Here is a 20,010-nt window from a genome sequence, read left to right as displayed (position 1 = left end):
GCTTATAAATACGCTGTGGGGTTTTCCTTGGCAGCAGTAAAGCTTGAATCATAGAATTGTTTAGGCTGGAAAAGACTAAAGATCTTCAAGTCCAACCGTGTTATGGTTTGAAGAACCCACAACAATTTATTGTTGTTTAGACAATTATTCTATCACTCAATCACCACTCACAACCCTGGAAGGGGAATCGGTGTGGGGGGGAGAAAGTAAGGACACCCAAGGGTTGAAATATGAACAGATTTACTAGAATAAGAGTAAATAATTAACATGAATGATACTAAAGAACCATATTGATACCAATACAAAATATAGAAAGATTGTACTCAGCCAATTATATCAGTAGGAAGCTGTGCACTCCCAGCAGTAGACAGTAAACATTGGACACTGCAAGCGCTATGGCTTTGGGAGGAGAGGAGGGCATCAGGGGTCTGGCACCGGGGCAAGAAGTTCTCAAGACTGCAGCCACCATAGAAGAGAAAGAACTATCTCAGTTATACTGAGTGTGATGTTCGTTGTATGAAATAATCCTGTTGGCCAGCTTGGATCAAATGCCTGGGTCTCGCTCCTCCTCATCCCTGTTCAAGACCTCATGCTAGAGACCTTGAAACGCTAGCTAGCTGGAAAACACTGAGACCTTGAAATCTGCATACCATAGCTGGCTATAAAGTAAATATTTTCACCAGTCCAGACATTAGAGTCTTCTAAAAATGCAGTTTTCCCTAGCAGTAGGAGAGACCGTACTGAAAAGTAAAATTACTGAAAAAGAAAGAATTCCTGTGTCACTCAAACCACGACAGACCATTAACCTAGCACTGCCAAATCCACCACTAAACCATGTCCCTAAGCGCCACACCTACACGTTTTTTAAATACCTCCAGAGATGGTGACTCCACCACTTGCTTGGGCAGCCTGTTGCAATGCTTGACAACCCTTTCAGTGAAGAAATGTTTCCTAATATACAATCTAAACCTACCCTGGTGCAACTTGAGGCTGTTTCCCCTTATCCTGTTGCCTGTTACTTGGGAGAAGAGACCAACCCCCACTGCGCTACAACCTCCTTTCAGGTAGTTGTAGCAAGTGATAAGGTCTCCCCTCAGCCTCCTTTTCTGCAGACTAAACAGCCCCAGTTCCCTCATCTTGAGGGAGTCAGACTGCTGGTGGAGCTTGGGTCTGCTGTCCATGCATGACTTGGGGGGCAGTGGCAGATTGGGGCACATGATAGGTGGGATACAGCGTGCTGGATATATTAACCATGACAAGTGAAGGCATGTGGCAGGTAGTAAGGTGCTGATCCTCATCTGCTGTTCCTGGTTAAACCTTTCCGATTAAGGGAAAGGAGGTAGCAGTTCTGGAGATCTGGGTTTAAGGTCCAATTTCTTAGGTGTTTTTTGAGCTTTGCGTGTATGTTTTACCTGGTAATTATAAAGGCTAAGGTTTCACCCACGGGTTGTAGTATGGTCCCAGCCCTTCCCAGACTTTTCCTAGAATAAAGCTTGGGATTTGTTTTGTTTTTAAAGTTCAGCAGTCTCTAAATGAAGTGGTTTGTGGCTTGGAGAAGTCGTTATAGCTCTCTTATTCAAATGTCTGTTTACGTTGGTTTCTTGGCTCCCAAAAGAGTCTTGCAAGATCTGCATTAGGAAAATAATTCCGAAATGTTTAATTCCCTCTGCTTTCCATATTCAGTTTTCCTCTGCAGAAATAGGATATACATCCATTAAATAACCTGTTTTAACTGCTCTGGGTAGTGTACTCAATTTGTGATGCCTTAGCTAGTTGAGTGTGTGCGGAGGGTGGAATTATGAATCTTTTAATCCTGTTTTCTAACTCCCTTCTCCACCACCACTTCCTTCGAGGAAGTGCCTGCCTCTTTTCCACACCCATAACAGCTGAGAGTTGGAAGCAGCACAAATAACACTTGCTTTCCCATGTACGTTTTTAATGTCTGTAATTGGAATATTTGTTCTTTGTTTTGTGAGAGTCTGGGATTTACCAAACCACTGAGGAGCGACTGTTAGAGTTAAAAGTCCAGGCAGCCATCTGCCTTGACTGGAATAAATGCTGGCACAAATGACCAGTCTTTGAGTTGCCTTCTGAGGTGCTAAGATATTTCTCTTGATGACCCAAATGAAGGTGGTTTTGGTAAGTTCAGCCTAGTTTGGACCCTGTGATTCTGTGTGACTGGTAATCTTTGAGCTGTGTAAGGCAGAATTAGGTAATAAAAGGGAGAACTGAAGCACATAAGTGGAGATAAGTGCATATAATATACTATGAAGGCAAGCACATACTACTAGATGCTAGACCTTTTCATTTTTAAGATCTCATCAACCTTTTTATGTGCTCTTTGAAAAATGGTAATTTTTTTCTTTTTGTTACTTGCAGATCATATGGTTTTATCTGTCTCTTTGTCCCTGTTGATTATCTTTCCTGCATTAATTTCTGTGATTGTTGTAGTCTGTGTTTTGGTACCAGGTTCTGACAGATAGAAGCCTTCACTTACATAACTTTTTAAAAATGTGTTCATGTGAGTTTAATTAGAGAATCTTTTTTTTTTTTTTTTAATAAAAAATATAAATGTAGACTCTATTTGAAATATTTTCTCACTATGTCGTGGAATGGCTTGGGGTGACCAGTGTGCTGGCAGAACCTGAAGGCCTTCAGAGGACTTGGCTCACTGGGCTGCAGAGGTCATTGTAGTGTGTTTGTAGCCTTCAGTCTTTGTTCTGCTCAAAATTTCTAATTGGGTCAGAACAATGTTCTTGTTCTCTAATGTTCAGTAAAGCTTTTCTGAAAACCTCCCTTTTTTGTGGCATAGCATGTTGGCTCTGAAAGATGAATCAATCCATGTCCTGTATGATGTCAAAAGCTGCTATGTCTTGCTGTGCTAAGGCAACTGATTTGTTTTATCGCCATTTGAAGTCACAGAAATAAAGTTTTGTGAAAGCATCATTCCAGTCATTTCTTAAAGGCCTTTTATTTTTGTATAGGAGCTTTTCTCAGGTTATTAGATAGTGTTTGAAGAACTCTGGGGAAGTGCAGCTTGTAAAACCGGGTGGGAACTAACTTTAGGATGTGTTTCTATGTTGAAATGTAACATCAGGAACAGCTTCAAAGCACTTCAAATAAGGGAATGACATTCAGCCTTCTTGTCCTGTTAAGTAGTGGAGTGAGAAGCCTCCATATGCTTCAGCCTGGTAGTGAAGTCACCTTCACCTTGTATGAAGTGATTGTACACTTACCTTAGGAGTGAGATATGTGTTGCTCATCAGAAAATACACACAGTCTGACTCCCTACAGGTGCGGGGTATGGTTTTTATGGGAAATACTTGTAGACTGAGGGCTGGATTTGGGTTTTGAGGACTTGTGTTTCCTCAGGAGGATTTGTGGGAGATGCATGGATTTCACCACCCAGATAACAAATGGAGCCTTTGCTGTCATTTGTCATTTGGTTTTGGGAGGCCTGTAAAGGGAAGTGTTGCTCATATGACTTGCTGCGTTAGTGGCCACACTCCAAAAAGTTTGTCATGACAGTTTTGATTCCAGTGGGATGTAGTGCTTCTTACCATTGGAATAAAAGCACATTGACTTCTTTGAGAAATAGATTTTCTTTTGCTGTGCATGTAGGGTACCGTGTGGTTCTTTACAGCATGACGACAGTTCTAAGACATAAAGAACACAGAGCTGGTGAGTTAGTGCTAGGTGAAAAGGGATCACTGCACTGGTTTGTGATTTGTGCTATGAGGGATCTCCCTAGTATGTGGCCATATCAGGTATTTAAGCTAGTAGTTCTTGAAGCTTGTGTTACAGCATGACAACTATCCAGATGGCCTGCCATTCCCTTATCATCTTATAAGGGGGCAGCTACCTCTTCCTTGGTATAATTTCCCTTTTTCTTCCAAAGGAGAGAAATGATCTGTTTCTTGGTCTGTCTTTTATGGTGGTGTTCATTCAGTGTAAGGACTCTGCTGTGAGTTGTGTATGACAGAGCAACAAAATAGTCTGTTTGCTGAATTCATATAGATAAAAGGTTTTATTTTGTGGGTCTAGTGTTTTCGGTGCTTATGTTGTGGCATTTAAGAAATGGTTAGTAATAACCAATGTACGTATTTTTCTTCAGTACCTTGATAGGAATTTGGGAACCGAAATATTATCTGTAACTGCTTCTGTATTTGTATGTTTCCATGTTCTTGGATCTAATTTGCATTTCTTCTCAAATCATTACTGGATTGAGTTTTTCTTGATGCGAGAATTCTATGAACTGTTTGTATATGTGCTTTGATCGTCTCCTTAGAATGGGTTCTTGTATTTGCAACCAAGTTCATATTTGGTCTCTCTCCCGTTTTTGTCCTAGCTTGGAAGAGAGGGTAGACAGGAAAGAGATGGAGACCCAAAAGACTGACTCCCATATGGTTGGCATAAACCCACCAAATCAGGTTTGATAAGTGTATTAAAACACAAACATCTTTTTGCCAGCATATTTGCTTGAGTGTTGAAGCTTATGAATGGGAGCAGATCTAAATACCATCTTAAAGCATACTGTGGACAGTGTTCACGGTCCTTTTTTTCCGTCTGGTATAAAAGGGAAGCTGCAAACAATGGCAACCACGCCTTTGTCCTCCTGCTTTCCCATTATTTGTCTGTGTAATATGGAACTAAAATAATTGCCAGTTTTGGCATTAGCTTTTTTGTCAAAATTGTCCTCTTTTTGCCATCTGTTCCACAGTCTTACCGCTGCCCTAAAGCTGCACTTTTTGATATCCGTGATCACTTAGAAATTCATGAACATATTGTAGCAAAGTATTTATTTAGTTGTAGCTAAAAGTAAAATAAATCAAATCCTGGAAATGAAAACAGTGCTTTTTCATTTGTTGGAATAAAGACTTTTTTTTAGTGTGGTTTCCTAAAGAAGGGAGGCTTATGGGATTGAGCCGTTTGTCCATCTGCTTTTCGGTTCATCCTCAATAACTTTTGAACAATTTCATCCAGATTTGATGGGGAATAGAAGTCTCAAAGGTAATTGGTTTCCTACAAGAAAACTGGAGGCTGGGTGGAGGAGGGAGACAAAAATAGGTGTCCCCTATTCTGTCTGTCTGCAGCATAAGTTTAACAATAATCTGTGCTTAGGCTTTTGCTAGCCAAGTTGCAAGTGTGTACTGGCTGCCTAGGTACTGCAGTAATCTCAGAGTTTCCAGAGCGTGTTACTGAGTCTCGCTTAGGCAGAAGCTGAGGGGCCATGAAAGGGAGACAAGGGCATAGGGAATGTTGCTGGGGAACTGGAAATTTTAGGGAAAGGATAAAATCAATGGAAATTGGAGCTATTGGAGCTGTCAGTAGTTTTATGATTGATGGACCAACTTGCTTTCAGATTCCATAAGGTACTACTGCAGTTTGTTGATCTCTGACTTCTCAGAGATTTGCCTGTCAAGGGTGCATCTGTGGTGTTTGTCTGGGTGTGAAGTAACCAAAATCTGAGAAAGCATTTACATTGTGCTCAGAGAAACTCAGCATTCTGAAGTGGAGCTGGGCAGTTACTTTGGCAAATGTTTTATTCGCTCAAAATGCTGTTTTAAGCTCGACAGAACAAGCTGTGAATTTAGATGGATTTAACTCAATAGTTTCTGCTGGGAAGAAATGGAGAAGAATGCTGCAAAATACATTCCTGTAATACTTTATTTTTCCAAGCTCAAGTCATTAGTCGAATGAGCACTTTTAACAATATCAGGATGGAAAGTGTAGGGGATGTGACTCCTATAATGGGGGTTTATTTGCCTGGAATATAGGAGCCCTGCATTTGCAACACTTTCTGCAGGAACTTGGAATTTGTACAACCAAATTTCATTATGTGTATCACTTGCAAAATCTCTTCCATCTCTTGCATTTGACAGAAGTAGGGCACTGGGCTTTCTTTTTTGTATATGCATTTGGTATAATATTCGTATTCCTGCATCCGTGGCGAGTGTGGGAAGGAACCACCACCTGGAATTATTCATTGCCCGTGTCTCTGTTTTTCATTGGTTTCTTTTGTCCTGGGCAAGAGCTGGAGATCCTCAGCGTACTTGCAGTCATGAGTCAGTGACAACCTCATGCTATTATTGTAAATAGCAACACGAATACTGTTCTTGTATGCGTTTTTTTTCACAGGCTTTGTCTTTCTCTCCCAACACTCCAGCCAAGGAATTTACAGAGCTTCTGAGTCAGCAATCAGCTGCCTCGAGACAAAACATGCAGGATACTGCAGACTTGCAGAGTAGCCAACAAGGCATACAAATACCCTAGAAACCTGGCAAGTAATTCTTGCCTGCCCTTGCTTTCCTCTTGTAATTTCCATGTTCTCTGACGTGTTGCTCGCGGGTTCCAAGGGCTTTAGGTGTTTACCTCAAGATTGCAGAGTTCTAGGGAGTGACTAATTGCAGGGACTGATGCCTCCTGATTTGACCTGTGGGCATAACTGACTTCACAGCTTGCATGGAATGGAATGTCAACAGAATGGCTATATTAATGTGCCGCTCAGGTTGCACCGTCTAAAATGACCTGCTTTTGTAGGTTTGTCTCCTGGCTTCGCAAACCTTGAACACAAAGCAGTAAGTTCCTAGAATGAAAGTAGGTTGGATTTTAACTTCTGTAGCTCTCTGAGCAGGGCAGAACCAGTGCTGTTTCAGTCCTGTAGTGAAAGAGTACAATAGAAGAAGCAAGAGTAAGAAATGAAACCTATATTGTCCTCACATCTGGATATACCAGTAATGGACTGTGGACTAACAGACTTAAATTTCCACTCCACTGAATTTAGGTCATATAACTTCTATTGCTTTTTCTTAGGAAGTATCAGTCACCTGAAGTGAGTGTTTGGGCTGTAGAGTGGGGTGCAAGAGGCAGGGGAAACATAACACAAAATAGTATTCAACTTGCAGCGTTGCAACTTGCAGTGATGATTAATAAGGCATATGGCTTTAGACTGTAGGTATTTTGTTGTATCTGTATTACACAGGTGCACTGAAATTACTCCTTCAGCATAAGAGGTGATTTGTTGGGGCCCTTTATAAGATTCTACTTGAGAACAGAGGAGGAGACACAGGCTTAGAGCACAGTGTCTTAGACCTCTGCAGTAGCACAGTGGTTACCCTGATGTGCAAGCCTGGAGCATGTTTCCAGCTTCACAACAGTGAAGTTAAGATTAAAAATAAGGAAAGCAGTTAGTTCCATCCTGCTTAGTTAGCAGTACTGGTATGGACATGGCATCGCTATCAGCCAGTTAGAAAAACGGCTTCGTGTGTACTGAGTCCTCTAAGGCAGTTGGCCTAATAAAGTCAGAATCACATTCTCCAGTATAGCCCATTGTTGTACTGTGGCTATTGTAGGAATTTTTATTTTTAATAAAAAACAGTTTGTGGCTGGATATAAAGGTTTGCAGGTCTCCTTTGCTATCTCTCAACGTAAGCAATAAATACAATGTTAGGGTGAAATGCAGGAGTGCCCAAATAAACTGCTGCGGAGCTGTCATACGGGAGGGGAAGAGACATGGACTGTAATATTTGACTTGGCTTCCTGTCTGCTGAAAGCAGGAAAAGAGCTGGTGAGAATCTAAAAGGTTTTATCCGATCCACACATTTCCTTTTTTACCTTAATGCCCTTTGCAAAAAACCAAAGGACAAAAAGCAACTCAGAAATGCTTTCACTTCCGTAGTTCCTGCATGTGTTCCCATGCTGCCCTCATATCTGAAGACAAACAGAACTATTCTTTCTTAGAGAATAACCTATTACATGTATGTACTAAGTATCATGTATAAAAGGAAGAAGGAGATTTATTATATATATAACAGAGAGAGAGGGAGAGAAAATATCTGTTCTTTAAACAAAATCTGCTATTTGTGACCCAAACAATTCACTCTGTAGGTCTGCAGGCTGCTTCTGAGGGACCCCAGAAAAGCAACTAAGTGTAGCAGACCTCCTGTTAGCGTATTTAATCTTCTCAGAACCCCAGCTACCACCTAAAATTTTATAGGGACCTGCATATCAAAAGAAGTTGAAAGCCACAGAATAGAGGACCTACTATGAGAATCTCAGGAGGACCATGTATCAGCCACATTGCACTCTTAGCTGCTTAGCTGTGGACAGGAATATATGCATAGGGTCTAGGTAAGGCAAATGTTTATACTGCTTGGTGCAACACAGATGGGCATTTTTTTTTTAGTCTTGACATCTTCTCTTAAGTATTTGATTGCTATTAGCAGGTTTAACTTCTTTCTAGGACTGCAGTAGCCGTCACTGGGTTTGTTATGCCACTGTACAAAAGCAGTGTTTGCAAGGACTCTGACAGCAGCTTGTGCTATGCCATCCTCTTTCCTCTTCTCTATTTATCATGAGCAAAGACACATGTCCTTTTAGAATGAACGCGCCGAAACTTATTTTAATGGTGGAATACTAGCTCCTAAAGTACTATGTGGTAGTAGTGTTTTCAAGACCAGCATGTAACCATCACCTTGGTGGTGTTACCACAGTGATCTGGTTATCAGAGTCACTGCTACATCAGTAAGTCTATTTTTTTTTAAAAAAACTTCTGCCTACTTCCAAACATCACATAACATCTGCCAGTTTACTTGTAACTTCTCTGCTCTTCCCGTGAAATGAGTTTTGATAAAACTTTCTAGGGACTGGCTCAGGTAAAGTATTTTGTGGTTTAACAGAGGTGAAATGTCCCACTGTCTTCAGTGAGGCTCAGTGAGCTTTGGAAGTCTCTGCTTCAGTCAACTTGGGCAGGACTCCTTGGCGTATTGATTGGTTGACTTATTTAGGACTGATGCTTGATTAGTTACTGAGAATCTGGGCCTTCAGTTCAGCGGGCTTAGACAAGACTTTTTTTGGGCAGGGGGGGAAAGGAGCAAGCTCAGTTATGTTTTCTTCTTTTTATTTTATAGGTTAATAATGCTTGTAAGCCAGAGGTGAAAGTGGCTCAGCAGAGCAACATCGGGAAATCTGGCAGACTGGAAGAGAACAGCTGCCCCCCAGGGCAGCTGCGAAGTGTGAAGCATGGAGGAAAGTAAGAATGAGAAGGTGAACCAGGCTCACGTTCTCTTTGACAGATTTGTCCAAGCTTCAACCTGCAAGGGGACTCTAAAGGCTTTCCAAGAGCTCTGTGACTACCTAGAACTAAAGCCCAAGGACTATCGTTCTTTCTATCACAAACTCAAGTCCAAGCTAAATTATTGGAAAGCCAAAGCCTTGTGGGCCAAATTGGACAAACGAGGCAGCCATAAGGATTATAAGAAGGGGAAAGCATGCGCCAACACGAAGGTAAGAGATTTATTCACAGTGATCAGGACAACTATTACCCAATTTGTCTCTGGAATACACAATAGAAATGTCTTGATGTAGAGAGATGTTTGCCTGGTATCGGTATAAGCTCAGGGAATATTTAAGAATGTTCTCACACGTATTATTTATAACGTAGTCACAGTTTGTTAGTGTTTGACTCTCAATCAAAAATTGCGTTTGCTACTACCAAATTTGACTGCCCACCTGAACAGGGGAAGTTAAATAGAAATCCTTGGGAATGACCAGGATATTTGTAATTTATTCAGGAGAAGCAGCCTGCAAGTTTCTGTGTTTTACATTTTTGTGGCATCAATAATATAGATGGGTTAGAAAATCTTAATTGGTAAACCTTTAATCTTGGTAGGCTTTTTTTTACATTTTTTACTAAACAATAACAGGGACATGAAATTTGCTGTTGGACTTTAGATTAAAAAAAATGTATATTCGGAAATTTCCAGTTTTAATTTGAAAATTCTCGAGTCTCAGGGAAATGTGAAGTTTTTTGCCAGTTTGGCAAAAGATTCCATTTAGCATTATTTAGAAAGTAATCACTTATATTCCAGGTTCAGAGAAAAAAAATGCTGTGGAAACTGATAGCAGTTCCCTTTAAAAGGTTGGTAAGTGTGGTATTTACTGCAGGAATTCCTGCTTTTACACACACACACCCCACCCCCGGTTTTTATTTTTTTTTAACCTGAATTATTGTGAGCTGCTATTTATGTGCTGCACCCTTGTTGGACTGTACAGTATGAGATTATTTATTTGTTTTGTTGTTACTGAAAGTAGTTCTTTATATCATTCATCAAAATGTGAATGGAATAGGTTATTTTCACAAGTAACCATACGCTCTTCTTTTTTTTTAAAAAAGGAAGATAGTGCAGAATATGATAAAATTAGAATAGAATTCTCTCCTCCATTGAGGACAATAGATGCTGGTTCTTCCTCTTGAATATTTACCTTTTGGGAGAAGGAAATATCTTAATAGGAGGAATTAATGACTAATTTCTCAGTGGAGAACTGAGGGGGAAATATGTCCTATTTAGGATACATAAGTCATTTCAGATCTGTGGACTGAAGTTTAATTCCCAACCAGACATTGGAAAGTTATGTTAGATTATTTTTTGTTTATTTTGTTTCACTTTCTAGTGGCCATTTTGTGGATGGTGGCATTTATAATTAATTACTACAATAACACTTGGAAACATTGCTAATGGACCAAAGTCCACTTGTCCTAGGTCTTGCGAAGGTAATGCTTTCCTCAAAAAGTTTGCAATTGGTACATCAGATTATAGATAGCAGGTGCCTATAGATCAACTTGGAAAACAATGAAACGATTGAGCAGTGTTGGTCATCATGGTAGCTACTACCTTCAACACTCCGGAAGTCCAGCCATTGTTAAGGATTATATTTTTCAGGCAGCATAAGAAAGGAAGGACTTACAGGAAGATAAATGTAGTGATTTTTGTGTATATTTAGGAATAAACCTTCCAAGTGCTGTGGACATCATGGGGAAAAATTCAAAATTGTTTTTCTGAAAACTCCACTGTGCTTTGCATTTATTGGATTCAGGAATTGGTCTTATTTTGAATTAAACATGATGGGTAGAACTGAAATAGGGTGTTGAAGGCTGTGAAATGAAGACATGTGGCTTATGTTTCAATGAGAAAGAGATTAAGCAAGCTGTGAAGGAATGTAGAGGTATTTTAACTTATTTGAAGTAATAGACTAAAAGAGCCATTTTGCATTTGGGCCCTGAATATATATTAGTGGGCAAGACTGTATTTGTTAACACTGAAGAAAAGGTTGCATCGATAATAGAGGTGCAACATGAAAGAAGAGATTTAATGGAAGCATAGGTATATGACTTTGATAGTGCTTGATTATGAAGACATATAAAAAAATAGATATGAATGCAGGCTGACATCCAGCTGTGAAAGACATTCAGAAAATTGATTGTGACACTTATCTAGAAGGGAAGTAAGTGGTGAGGTGAGTTTAGAAGGATGTCTGAGCTCCATTTTATCATGTTGGGCTTGAACCGACAGCTAGGCAGCCATGAGGAGATGTCAGACAGACAGAGATTTTAGCTTGGACAAAATGTAGTCAACTCTGAGTTGGAAAAGTTCTGTGAAACTACAGCATTGACAAGCTAATGGAACCAGTGCCTGTGAATGAGGTGGTGCAAAGGCAGATTGTAGAGGAAGATAATAAAGAGATGATGGGTGAAGCCCTGTGGGAAATCGGTGGTGAGAGGAGTGGGAGAAGTGAGCGAAGTCCTTCAGATAGAACTCTGAAAGAATAGCTGGAGACATGGAGGAGTACTGAGTCATAAAAGTAATCGGAAAAGGATACACTTTCAAGAAATACTTGTAGCCAACTCTCTATAAAACATTTCTTCAAGTGCAGTTGAAAAATAGGTAAAAGGGATAAAGGACACTGGGAATGATGTTTTACTAAAGAGTTTGCTAGAGATTTTGTATAGTCCAAAAGCTTAGCCTGTTTCGCGCACCAAAGGCAAGCTAGAGTGAGTGTAGGATGGAATTGGAGAAACAGGATCAAGAGAGTGATTGTAGAAGTGGCATGTGGTGATCTTGGAGATGAGATGGTGCTGAGATAAACAGAGAGACTCACAGGCTCATGCGTGACTTTCTTATTTAACGATGAGAAAGAAGCCTCAGAACTTACTGGTGTTGGTGTGAAGGACCAGAGGGGTGAGAGAGGGGAATGATTGCAGTGGACATGTCAGTGATGATGCTGAACTGGTCTTTTCTAGAGGAAAGGGAAGGCTTATTCCATAGCTGCTCTCCTGTGTGGGTGACAAGGAGAAGAGAGCAGAGGAAAAGGAAACTATGGAAACTATGCTAAGCCACATGGAGAACAGAGACCCCCACCTGGAGTACCGTGTCCAGCTCTGGAGCCCCCAGTGTAGGAAAGACATGGACCTGTTGGAGTGGGTCCAGAGGGAGGGCCACGAAGATAATCAGAGGGATGGAGCCTCTCCAATTCAGACAGGCTGAATGAGTTGGGGTTGTTCAGGCTGGAGAAGAGAAGGCTTCAGGGAGACGTTATTGCGGCCTTCCAGTTCCTAAAGGAGGCCAACAGGAGAGCTGAGGAAGGAGCTTTTACAAGGGCATGTAGTGATAGGATGAGGGGGAATGGCTTCAAACTGGAAGCGGGGAGATTCAGATTAGATATTAGGAAAAAATTTTTCACTGTGAGGGCGGTGAGACACTGGAACAGGTTGCCCAGAGAAGCTGTAGAAGCTTCATCCCTGGAGGTGTTCAAGGCCAGGCTAGATGGGGCTTTGAGCAACCTGGTCTAGTGGGAGGTGTCCCTGCCTATGGCAGGGGGGTGGGACTCCATGATCTTTAAGGTCCCTTCCAACTCTAACTATTCTATGAAAACAGGAAGGGGAGTGGAGGCAAGACAGAGTAATTTGCCAGTATTTCTAAGAAGCTGTTGGTGAGATGCTATATAGAAACACAAGTAAAAAGGGTGGATGGTGAATAAATTAAAGTTGGCATGCCCTCTGCCCCAACCCAGAAACATATAGGACTGAGGTTTTGTGATTCATGTCATTTTGAGTAGTGAAAGTAGTAGCTGAGAGAAAGTGAAATTTAGTTAATTTTTTTTTTGTTCGTATGTCTTAAAGAATGTATACCTGTGATGATAAATGTTTTTTGTACGGCTATACATATAAAATTTATTGAAATTTTTAATGTAAAGAAATTATAATGTATTTTTTCTTTTTATATTTTGCATGTATGTTTCTGTTAATTACTTGTGTCCTATCATAATAGTATCTGCCATTAAATGTTCATATGTAATTCCTAAGAGGTAATCATGACTATTCAAAGTAGAGGCCTTTTGAGAACTGAATCATATCTGATTTGACGTCTCCTCTCTCACTTAGTTTTATATTAGTAATGTTTAATGTAGTTTGCAAACCACTGATTTAAAAATACAGAAATTTAAGCGTGCATGTGGAGATGATAGAATTTAAAATAAAGATTAGGGTTTTAACAATGTTATCAGAACAGAAGGCAGTCATTTCTGTCGTAATCTCAGCTTCTATACACTTGAACATCCGCCAGTTTTGAAGTCCTCATCCTTTGTAGCGTATCTCTTACGTGCACACTTAAAATTGGTCAGGGGTGAAGTGCTGTGACTGGATTTGGGCAGCAGTTAGGGATTTAGTGTATCACATGGCCAGTGTCCAGGTTAGCCAGAATTCAGATAATCAGCGTTCATGAAAGCAAGACTTGGATGTGATGGGTTGTTCAGATGTAAATAGTTACAAATGGTGCTCTCTCTTCATTGGTTGTTCAGAGAACACAGGATTTCAGTTTGTTTTTAATGTTCTATTACCATGGTGTTGTTACTGAAAACTTAATATAATCTGCATGAAAGATCTTGAGCAAGAAGTGTTTCTGAGGGGTGAGACAGCTTTAGCGTGTGGAATTTTGCATCAGTTGCTTGGAGTCATTGAGGGGAAAGGGAACAAGGAGCAGCAGTAGCTGCCTTTATTTGCTTTGCTGTACTTGGCATCTCATGTAGTTACTGCTGCCTGTGAGAGTATCAGAAGGTAGGTTTCTACAAGACATCTGAAACTAGAAGAAGTGTTAAGATACAAAAGGAAGCAGAATCTTTTAATCTGTTTTTAATTGTGCTTAAAACTCGCTGTGTTGTATGACAACGTAATTTCATGGTTTTGTGATGGTGGAAAAAAAAAAAGTAACTTTGGCCATGAATTACTTCACTGAGTAGAACGTATTTTACGTTTAGAATACCTAGAGTCTTAATGCAGATGTTGTTAACCACATCCTTGTTTGGGGGCAGAAGGGAAGGTTGTAGAGAAGAAATGTTTTTACATTTTTCTGACAAAATTACAGGCAATTAATTTATAATTTGATTACATAGACCTGAGTTTGAATAGTCTGATTTCATTACAATTTCTTTGCTGTTATGTACTCTATCAATGATTTTATATTGGGAAAGTTATCAAGGAATAAGTCACCCAGCAGCTCAGTGTGGTCTTGTTGCTTATTCAATACAGTCTCTTTGAAGATTATAGTTGTCAGATGAGCAAAACTATTATCTGAATAAACATGATACGCTCAGCTATTTTTCTTAGAAGTTTGAGAAAAGAAAGACTAAATGGTGTTCGAGAGTTATACTTACTCACAAAGAAAACAATATTAAATTGGAAGAATATATTAGATCCTAATTGATTATCCCTTTTAACAAATGACAAGTTGGACATCTGTTCAAGATACAAGTCTATTTTGGAATTTAATAGCTCAGTGGTTGGACTTGCCGTTTCTCCATATGCCTTCAGGTTCCTGGAGCTACTAAAGAAGCAGTGCCATTATTCTTCCCTTCCCTTTCCTCTAGACTTGGATCTCTGCTGTCAGATTTATGTGACTTCTTGTCTTGTACAGTAGTCTTACTTTGAATTTGCGTGTCAGTTGTTATGTCATCACTGCTCTAATTTGTACTGTTCCATCCATCATGCAGGCTTTATATTTGCAGTTTCACGTCATTTGCAGAATTTATGCCCCAGTGAATAATGGGTGAAAATGTGCCGACCTGTAAAAATTGGCATATGGGGGTGATCAAAGACCAAAGAGCTTTACTTTAGAATACGCTGTTTATCAGAAGGTTGCATTCTAGTTAGGTTTTAGCATACTTAAGAATTTCTTAAAGGGCTTTGTTGTCCAGCCATAAGGGTATGTAAGGATCTGGAAAATACTCACATGGCAGCAGCAGTCACCACTGTAGCAAGGTCTTCATTCTGTGGGTCTGCTTTATACTCAATAGAAATCAAAGTACAAAACTGATACAACAAAATGGACTGTGTACTATATTCCTGTGAATGCACGTAACCATGCCAGCTTTCTTAGTGGAGCTCAGTTTCTGTGGGTAAGAAGTGTTAACTGTTTATCTTGTTGTTTTAATCTTAAAAGAAATGATCTTGCTGTATCATTTGTTTCTCTGAAAGTACTTTCAACACTAGATATGCAAGTATTTTACATTCTCAAGTTGTTTATTAGCCTCTGATAGCGTTTGTGAGTAGAGTGGAGAAGAGATACGAGAAGATGAAAAGACTTCTGATATGACAAAGGTTAGGTTGGAGAAAACACATTTTGATAAAAGTTGCCTAGCCACACAAAGTTCCTTTTTACGTTATGCTTACTTCCCTGAAGTTTCCTTTGCTGCAATAGTGGAAGCACCAGCACAGGCATAAGTTAGAGTGCTCTGACTTGAGTACTGTCTGTGCTACTCTAAATGATCTAGCATCTCTTGTATCTGTCTGCTTTAGCCATCGCTATGCTGCTCAGTGATGAGGAGGAATTTTTGGTGTTACTGAAGATTTTCTCAAGACAGGCCAGCTCAGGCTTCGGAAGATGAGAAGAAAACACTACATCACCTTTTCTTTAAGAAAAAAAATGACGTGGATGGAATGAGGGCGAGAAGCGTTCAGGAATGTTGGTGTTCTCCAGGTGCTTACATGGCTTGGAGACTACGCCTTGGCATCTCTTCTTAAAACAAGGGTTTAAAAGAGGCAGGTGACTTGCCTGCTTCTCTGAACTTTTTACTGCTTTGTGATACGCTTTGTTTTCCAGTTGCAGTAACTACTTTAACATATCAGTGGCAGAGTGTGGTAGGTAACATTAGAAAGACTGATCTGGAATTTCAGTTCATGTTGCAGACAAAGAGCACTTACTCCAAAGAGCCGTGGGATGCTTGCAAGCTGTGGTAAAAGTATCTTTTTCTTCATAGGACTGTAAAGTTTCTCTGTGCTGCTTGTTTTGCAGTGTCTGATAATTGGGGCTGGACCCTGTGGCCTTCGTACAGCCATCGACCTGTCATTCCTAGGAGCCAAGGTGGTGGTCATAGAAAAGAGGGATGCCTTTTCCCGCAATAATGTGCTGCATTTGTGGCCATTCACCATACATGACTTGAGGGGTCTTGGCGCCAAAAAGTTTTACGGCAAATTCTGTGCAGGATCCATAGACCATATCAGTAAGTACAGCTGCTGCTAGACACAGCAGTGCTTGTTCTTCATAGGGGAAGGATGGGTGAGGGCATGGGGGGAACTCATTAAAATTCAGCCTCCACCAGTCACTGCGCTCAAGTCCTTATAGTATAACTCAGCATTACCTTTGCATAGTGCATATTGGGCTAGAGCTAGACATGAGAGGAATACATTGTGCCGTGAGGTCATCACACATGCAATATATATCTATCATCTTGTACACCTGTTACTTTCCAAGGCGCATAATTTTCCTAAACTGAAGAGTACATCTAAGGTTTAAACCTTTTCTTTTTTTTTTGTGGATAATTTTCATATTTTTGCTGTTACATTCCTGCAGCTGCCACATTATTCTATTTCTCTCGAGCATTGTAAGCAACTTGTAAAAAAGAAAAATTACTGAATGCTTTTGAACATTGTTGTGAATGTTGATATGGAAAAAGGAGGAACAATTTTGGCTTTGTTAATTTTTGGAGGAGTGATGAAGCTATTTTCAAGAGCACTGTCAGCCTATGAATAAGTTTTGATTAAATAGAGGTTTACATATTAACATTGAGAATAATTTTGATGATTCTCAAATTCTGAGAAATCAGTCGTCTTTGAAACCTTAGTGTGTTGGTGAGCAGGATTTTTTATTTTTCAGTTTTTCTTTTTTTTTTTTTTTTCCAAAAATTTACTGGACATGGCACAGCCAGGGTTTGCCTACAAGACTGCATTCTCCACTGGGCATAAGTGGGAAGTATAAAGTGTCATTGAAATAGTAGATGAGATCTGGCTTCTTGTCCAAAGCAAAACTTGCCTGGTTTTTACCCGCTCTAGCCCCCCCCTTTTTTTTTTTCTTGGGCAATGAATGGTAAAACTGGAAGATCTTTGAAATGTCAGTCTTGCAGATTTCTTTTTCCTTTCCAATTTCTTGTAATTTTTATTCTTCCGGTACTTTATGCATGTTGTCTTCTTTTGTATCTCAGCACAGCTGAAATTCAGTGTTTAGGTGGAACATTTTTTCATTTCAGCATCTGTAACACAACAGTAAGGTATCTTCCTCCAAATTAATAGAGTTTGCATGCTGTCATTTTCATACCTGCTACCTACATTAACAGAAGAGGAAAGAGGTGGTGAGGAACTTAAGAACTTACTATACCCTCACCAACCCAAAGGTGTTAGAGTGAACGTGCAGTAGGATTACAGCTAGGCTGATCAAATGGCTACTTGCCATTTGTGACAAAAGGGCAGTCCTGCTTGTGCTCTCTTCCCTCCTCTCTCCTGCAGTGCATGTTGTGGGTGTTTCCCTCATTGCTGATTTGGGGACTGAAACATAAAAAAATTATTTACTTTTTTCTTTTTTTGAAAAGGGCGTGGGTTTCAGCTATACAGAAGTTTCTTGGTATGCTGTGATATTACACACCAGTGTTGCCTGGATGAAGTGCTGGGAACACAGTGGGGGGAAAAGAAAGTAGCAGCTGACCTTCATCAGTTTATCAGGAATGTCAAACAGAGACAACATGGGCATTTGTGATCTTTTATTTTTCTTTTATTTCTTTACCATCTGCTTTTTTGCAGGTATCCGTCAACTCCAGCTTATCCTTTTGAAGGTTGCCTTGATCTTGGGAATAGAGATCCATGTCAATGTGGAATTTCAGGGGCTTGTTTACCCTCCAGAGGATCAAGAGAATGAAAGCAAGTAGCATTGAAATGGGTGGTAGAGAAAGGGGAAGTTATGGTGGGATACAGAGACTCTTGCTCCTTAAACCTGCTTATTTTTGACTCTTAAGTCCTTTCCTCATGCTCCGTTAGTGACAGTAATTATTAATGCACTTTTGCTTGAATTTTTAGTAGGATTTATCTTTCTATTTACAAATCCAAATTAGTTACCATATAAACCAAAGTCACCTGAAGTACTACACAGAAATAGAGCATGACACAGTAGATGGTAATTGCTCCTAATATATTTAAGCCTATTACACTTAGAAGATACCTTTTTAAAACAATGCCTTTCCTTGCATTCACTGAAGATATAAATATCAGTCAATGCTCTGTGTTATCCTTTTTGTATCTTTGTGAAACCTGTTCTCTGATTGCCATTGGAGATGGTAGCTTACTTGTTTTTTGGCACCCTATTAACTGACTAGATAGTAGAGAAGCGATAAAGGTTGTAGTGATCCCTAAAGGTCCCTAAAGCTGTCCTGCAGTGTATCTTTACTGACCATGTGAGGAAGGGATTATGGATAGTAAGAAGTGGTTTTATGTATTTGTTCGGTTATTAGCACTGTATATATTGTCATTAACTTGGAGTTTATCAACAGGAATAGGTTGGCGTGCATTGGTCCACCCAAAAACCCATCCAGTGTCTGAGTATGAGTTTGAAGTCATCATTGGAGGGGATGGCAGGAGGAACACCTTAGAAGGTAATGGTGTGTCTGTAATTCACTTTCAAATAGAACTTATTCTTCAGTCAGTTACAATAAAAATGGCCTTTAACATCCCAATCGAAATCTGGAAAGACATTTGACTAGTGAAACAGGAGATTAAAAGTTCATGTAAAAACCCATTTCTATCAAAGACACATGGGTCGTCTCTTCCCTCTTCCTATCCACTAGTAATGGAATTAAGTGTTTTGACTTGGATAAATATTCCTACATTTTTTCTTTAGTTGAGTAGTGTTGTAGCTCTTACTTTTGGGAGTAGGAATTGAAGTGTTGAATGTTATATGTAGTAGAGATTCTATCTCAATATTTTTGATGCAAGTTGCAATTTTTGGAAAAGAGGTAAGAAAGAGAGGGAAGCTTCTTCCCTAAACAAGAGCTTTTATTTTTCTGATGAAGCAATTGTTGCTTTCTCTGTGGAGCAATTTGTAATTCATCAGATCCATTCTCTCTTTATTTTGTGAGGGCATCTGCCTACGGCATGCTGAGCCTTCTCTGAAGGTGTGCTCTATTTTTCAGTGTTGCTACTTTATCCTTCCTGTAGGGTTTCGACGAAAAGAGTTCCGTGGTAAACTAGCAATTGCTATTACAGCAAACTTCATCAATCGCAACACCACAGCTGAAGCCAAAGTAGAAGAGATCAGTGGTGTGGCCTTCATATTCAACCAGAAGTTCTTCCAGGATCTACGTGAAGCCACAGGTTTGCCAGCAATTGCCAGATTTCCAGTGAAAACTATTTGTCTTTATTATTACAACTTTGTAACTCAGTTATCATGTTTAATCAATAAATGAACATCTTGTGCAAGGAAGTCAGTCATTGCTATCTCTCTTTGGAATCTCACTTCCCCATATTTACAGCTGTTCTATACAGCTGTACAAAGCAGAGGTGTATCATTCAGATGTGTGTCATTTTTGTTCAGATGTGGAGAACTTATTCCCCTGAAGGTTTTCAGGAAATCTGAGCCCTAAATAGGAAATGTCTGAATCCTGAGTTCAGTTTCCTGCACTCCACATCTGAATGCAAACCTTAGAGTGATGATAAATATGTTTTTTAAAAGAGGTAGCTATATGCAGGTGAAATGTGCTGTTTGTGGTTTTGTTGAAGATTCATATTTTAAAGTCATCAAAAGCATGGGAGAAAGCCGCTTGGCGTTCTCTCTCTAAGGCTTTCTAACAATGTAGTTTCAAGTTACTTTCTTCCGGTAGAGCTCTTGTCTTACATGTAACATGTAACTTGTTCCTTCA

General features: G+C 39.8%; 1 protein-coding gene across 1 annotated transcript in view; it reads left to right on the top strand.

Annotated features, from left to right (window-relative positions):
* Positions 1-8,943: 8,943 nt before the first annotated feature.
* The window catches only part of MICAL3 (microtubule associated monooxygenase, calponin and LIM domain containing 3), a 106,688-nt gene continuing 95,621 nt past the window's right edge, over positions 8,944-20,010 (top strand). The window contains 5 exon segments of the mRNA XM_009879637.1: positions 8,944-9,285; positions 16,125-16,332; positions 17,903-18,019; positions 18,646-18,747; positions 19,310-19,465. Coding sequence (XP_009877939.1) covers positions 9,022-9,285; positions 16,125-16,332; positions 17,903-18,019; positions 18,646-18,747; positions 19,310-19,465 — 847 coding nt within the window. The 5' untranslated portion in view covers positions 8,944-9,021.

The sequence above is a fragment of the Charadrius vociferus genome, unplaced genomic scaffold (assembly GCF_000708025.1).
Source record: "Charadrius vociferus isolate BGI_N301 unplaced genomic scaffold, ASM70802v2 scaffold90, whole genome shotgun sequence".
NCBI lineage: Eukaryota > Metazoa > Chordata > Aves > Charadriiformes > Charadriidae > Charadrius > Charadrius vociferus.
Note: the sequence above shows the minus strand (reverse complement) of the source record. Positions and strands in the feature narration are given on the sequence as shown.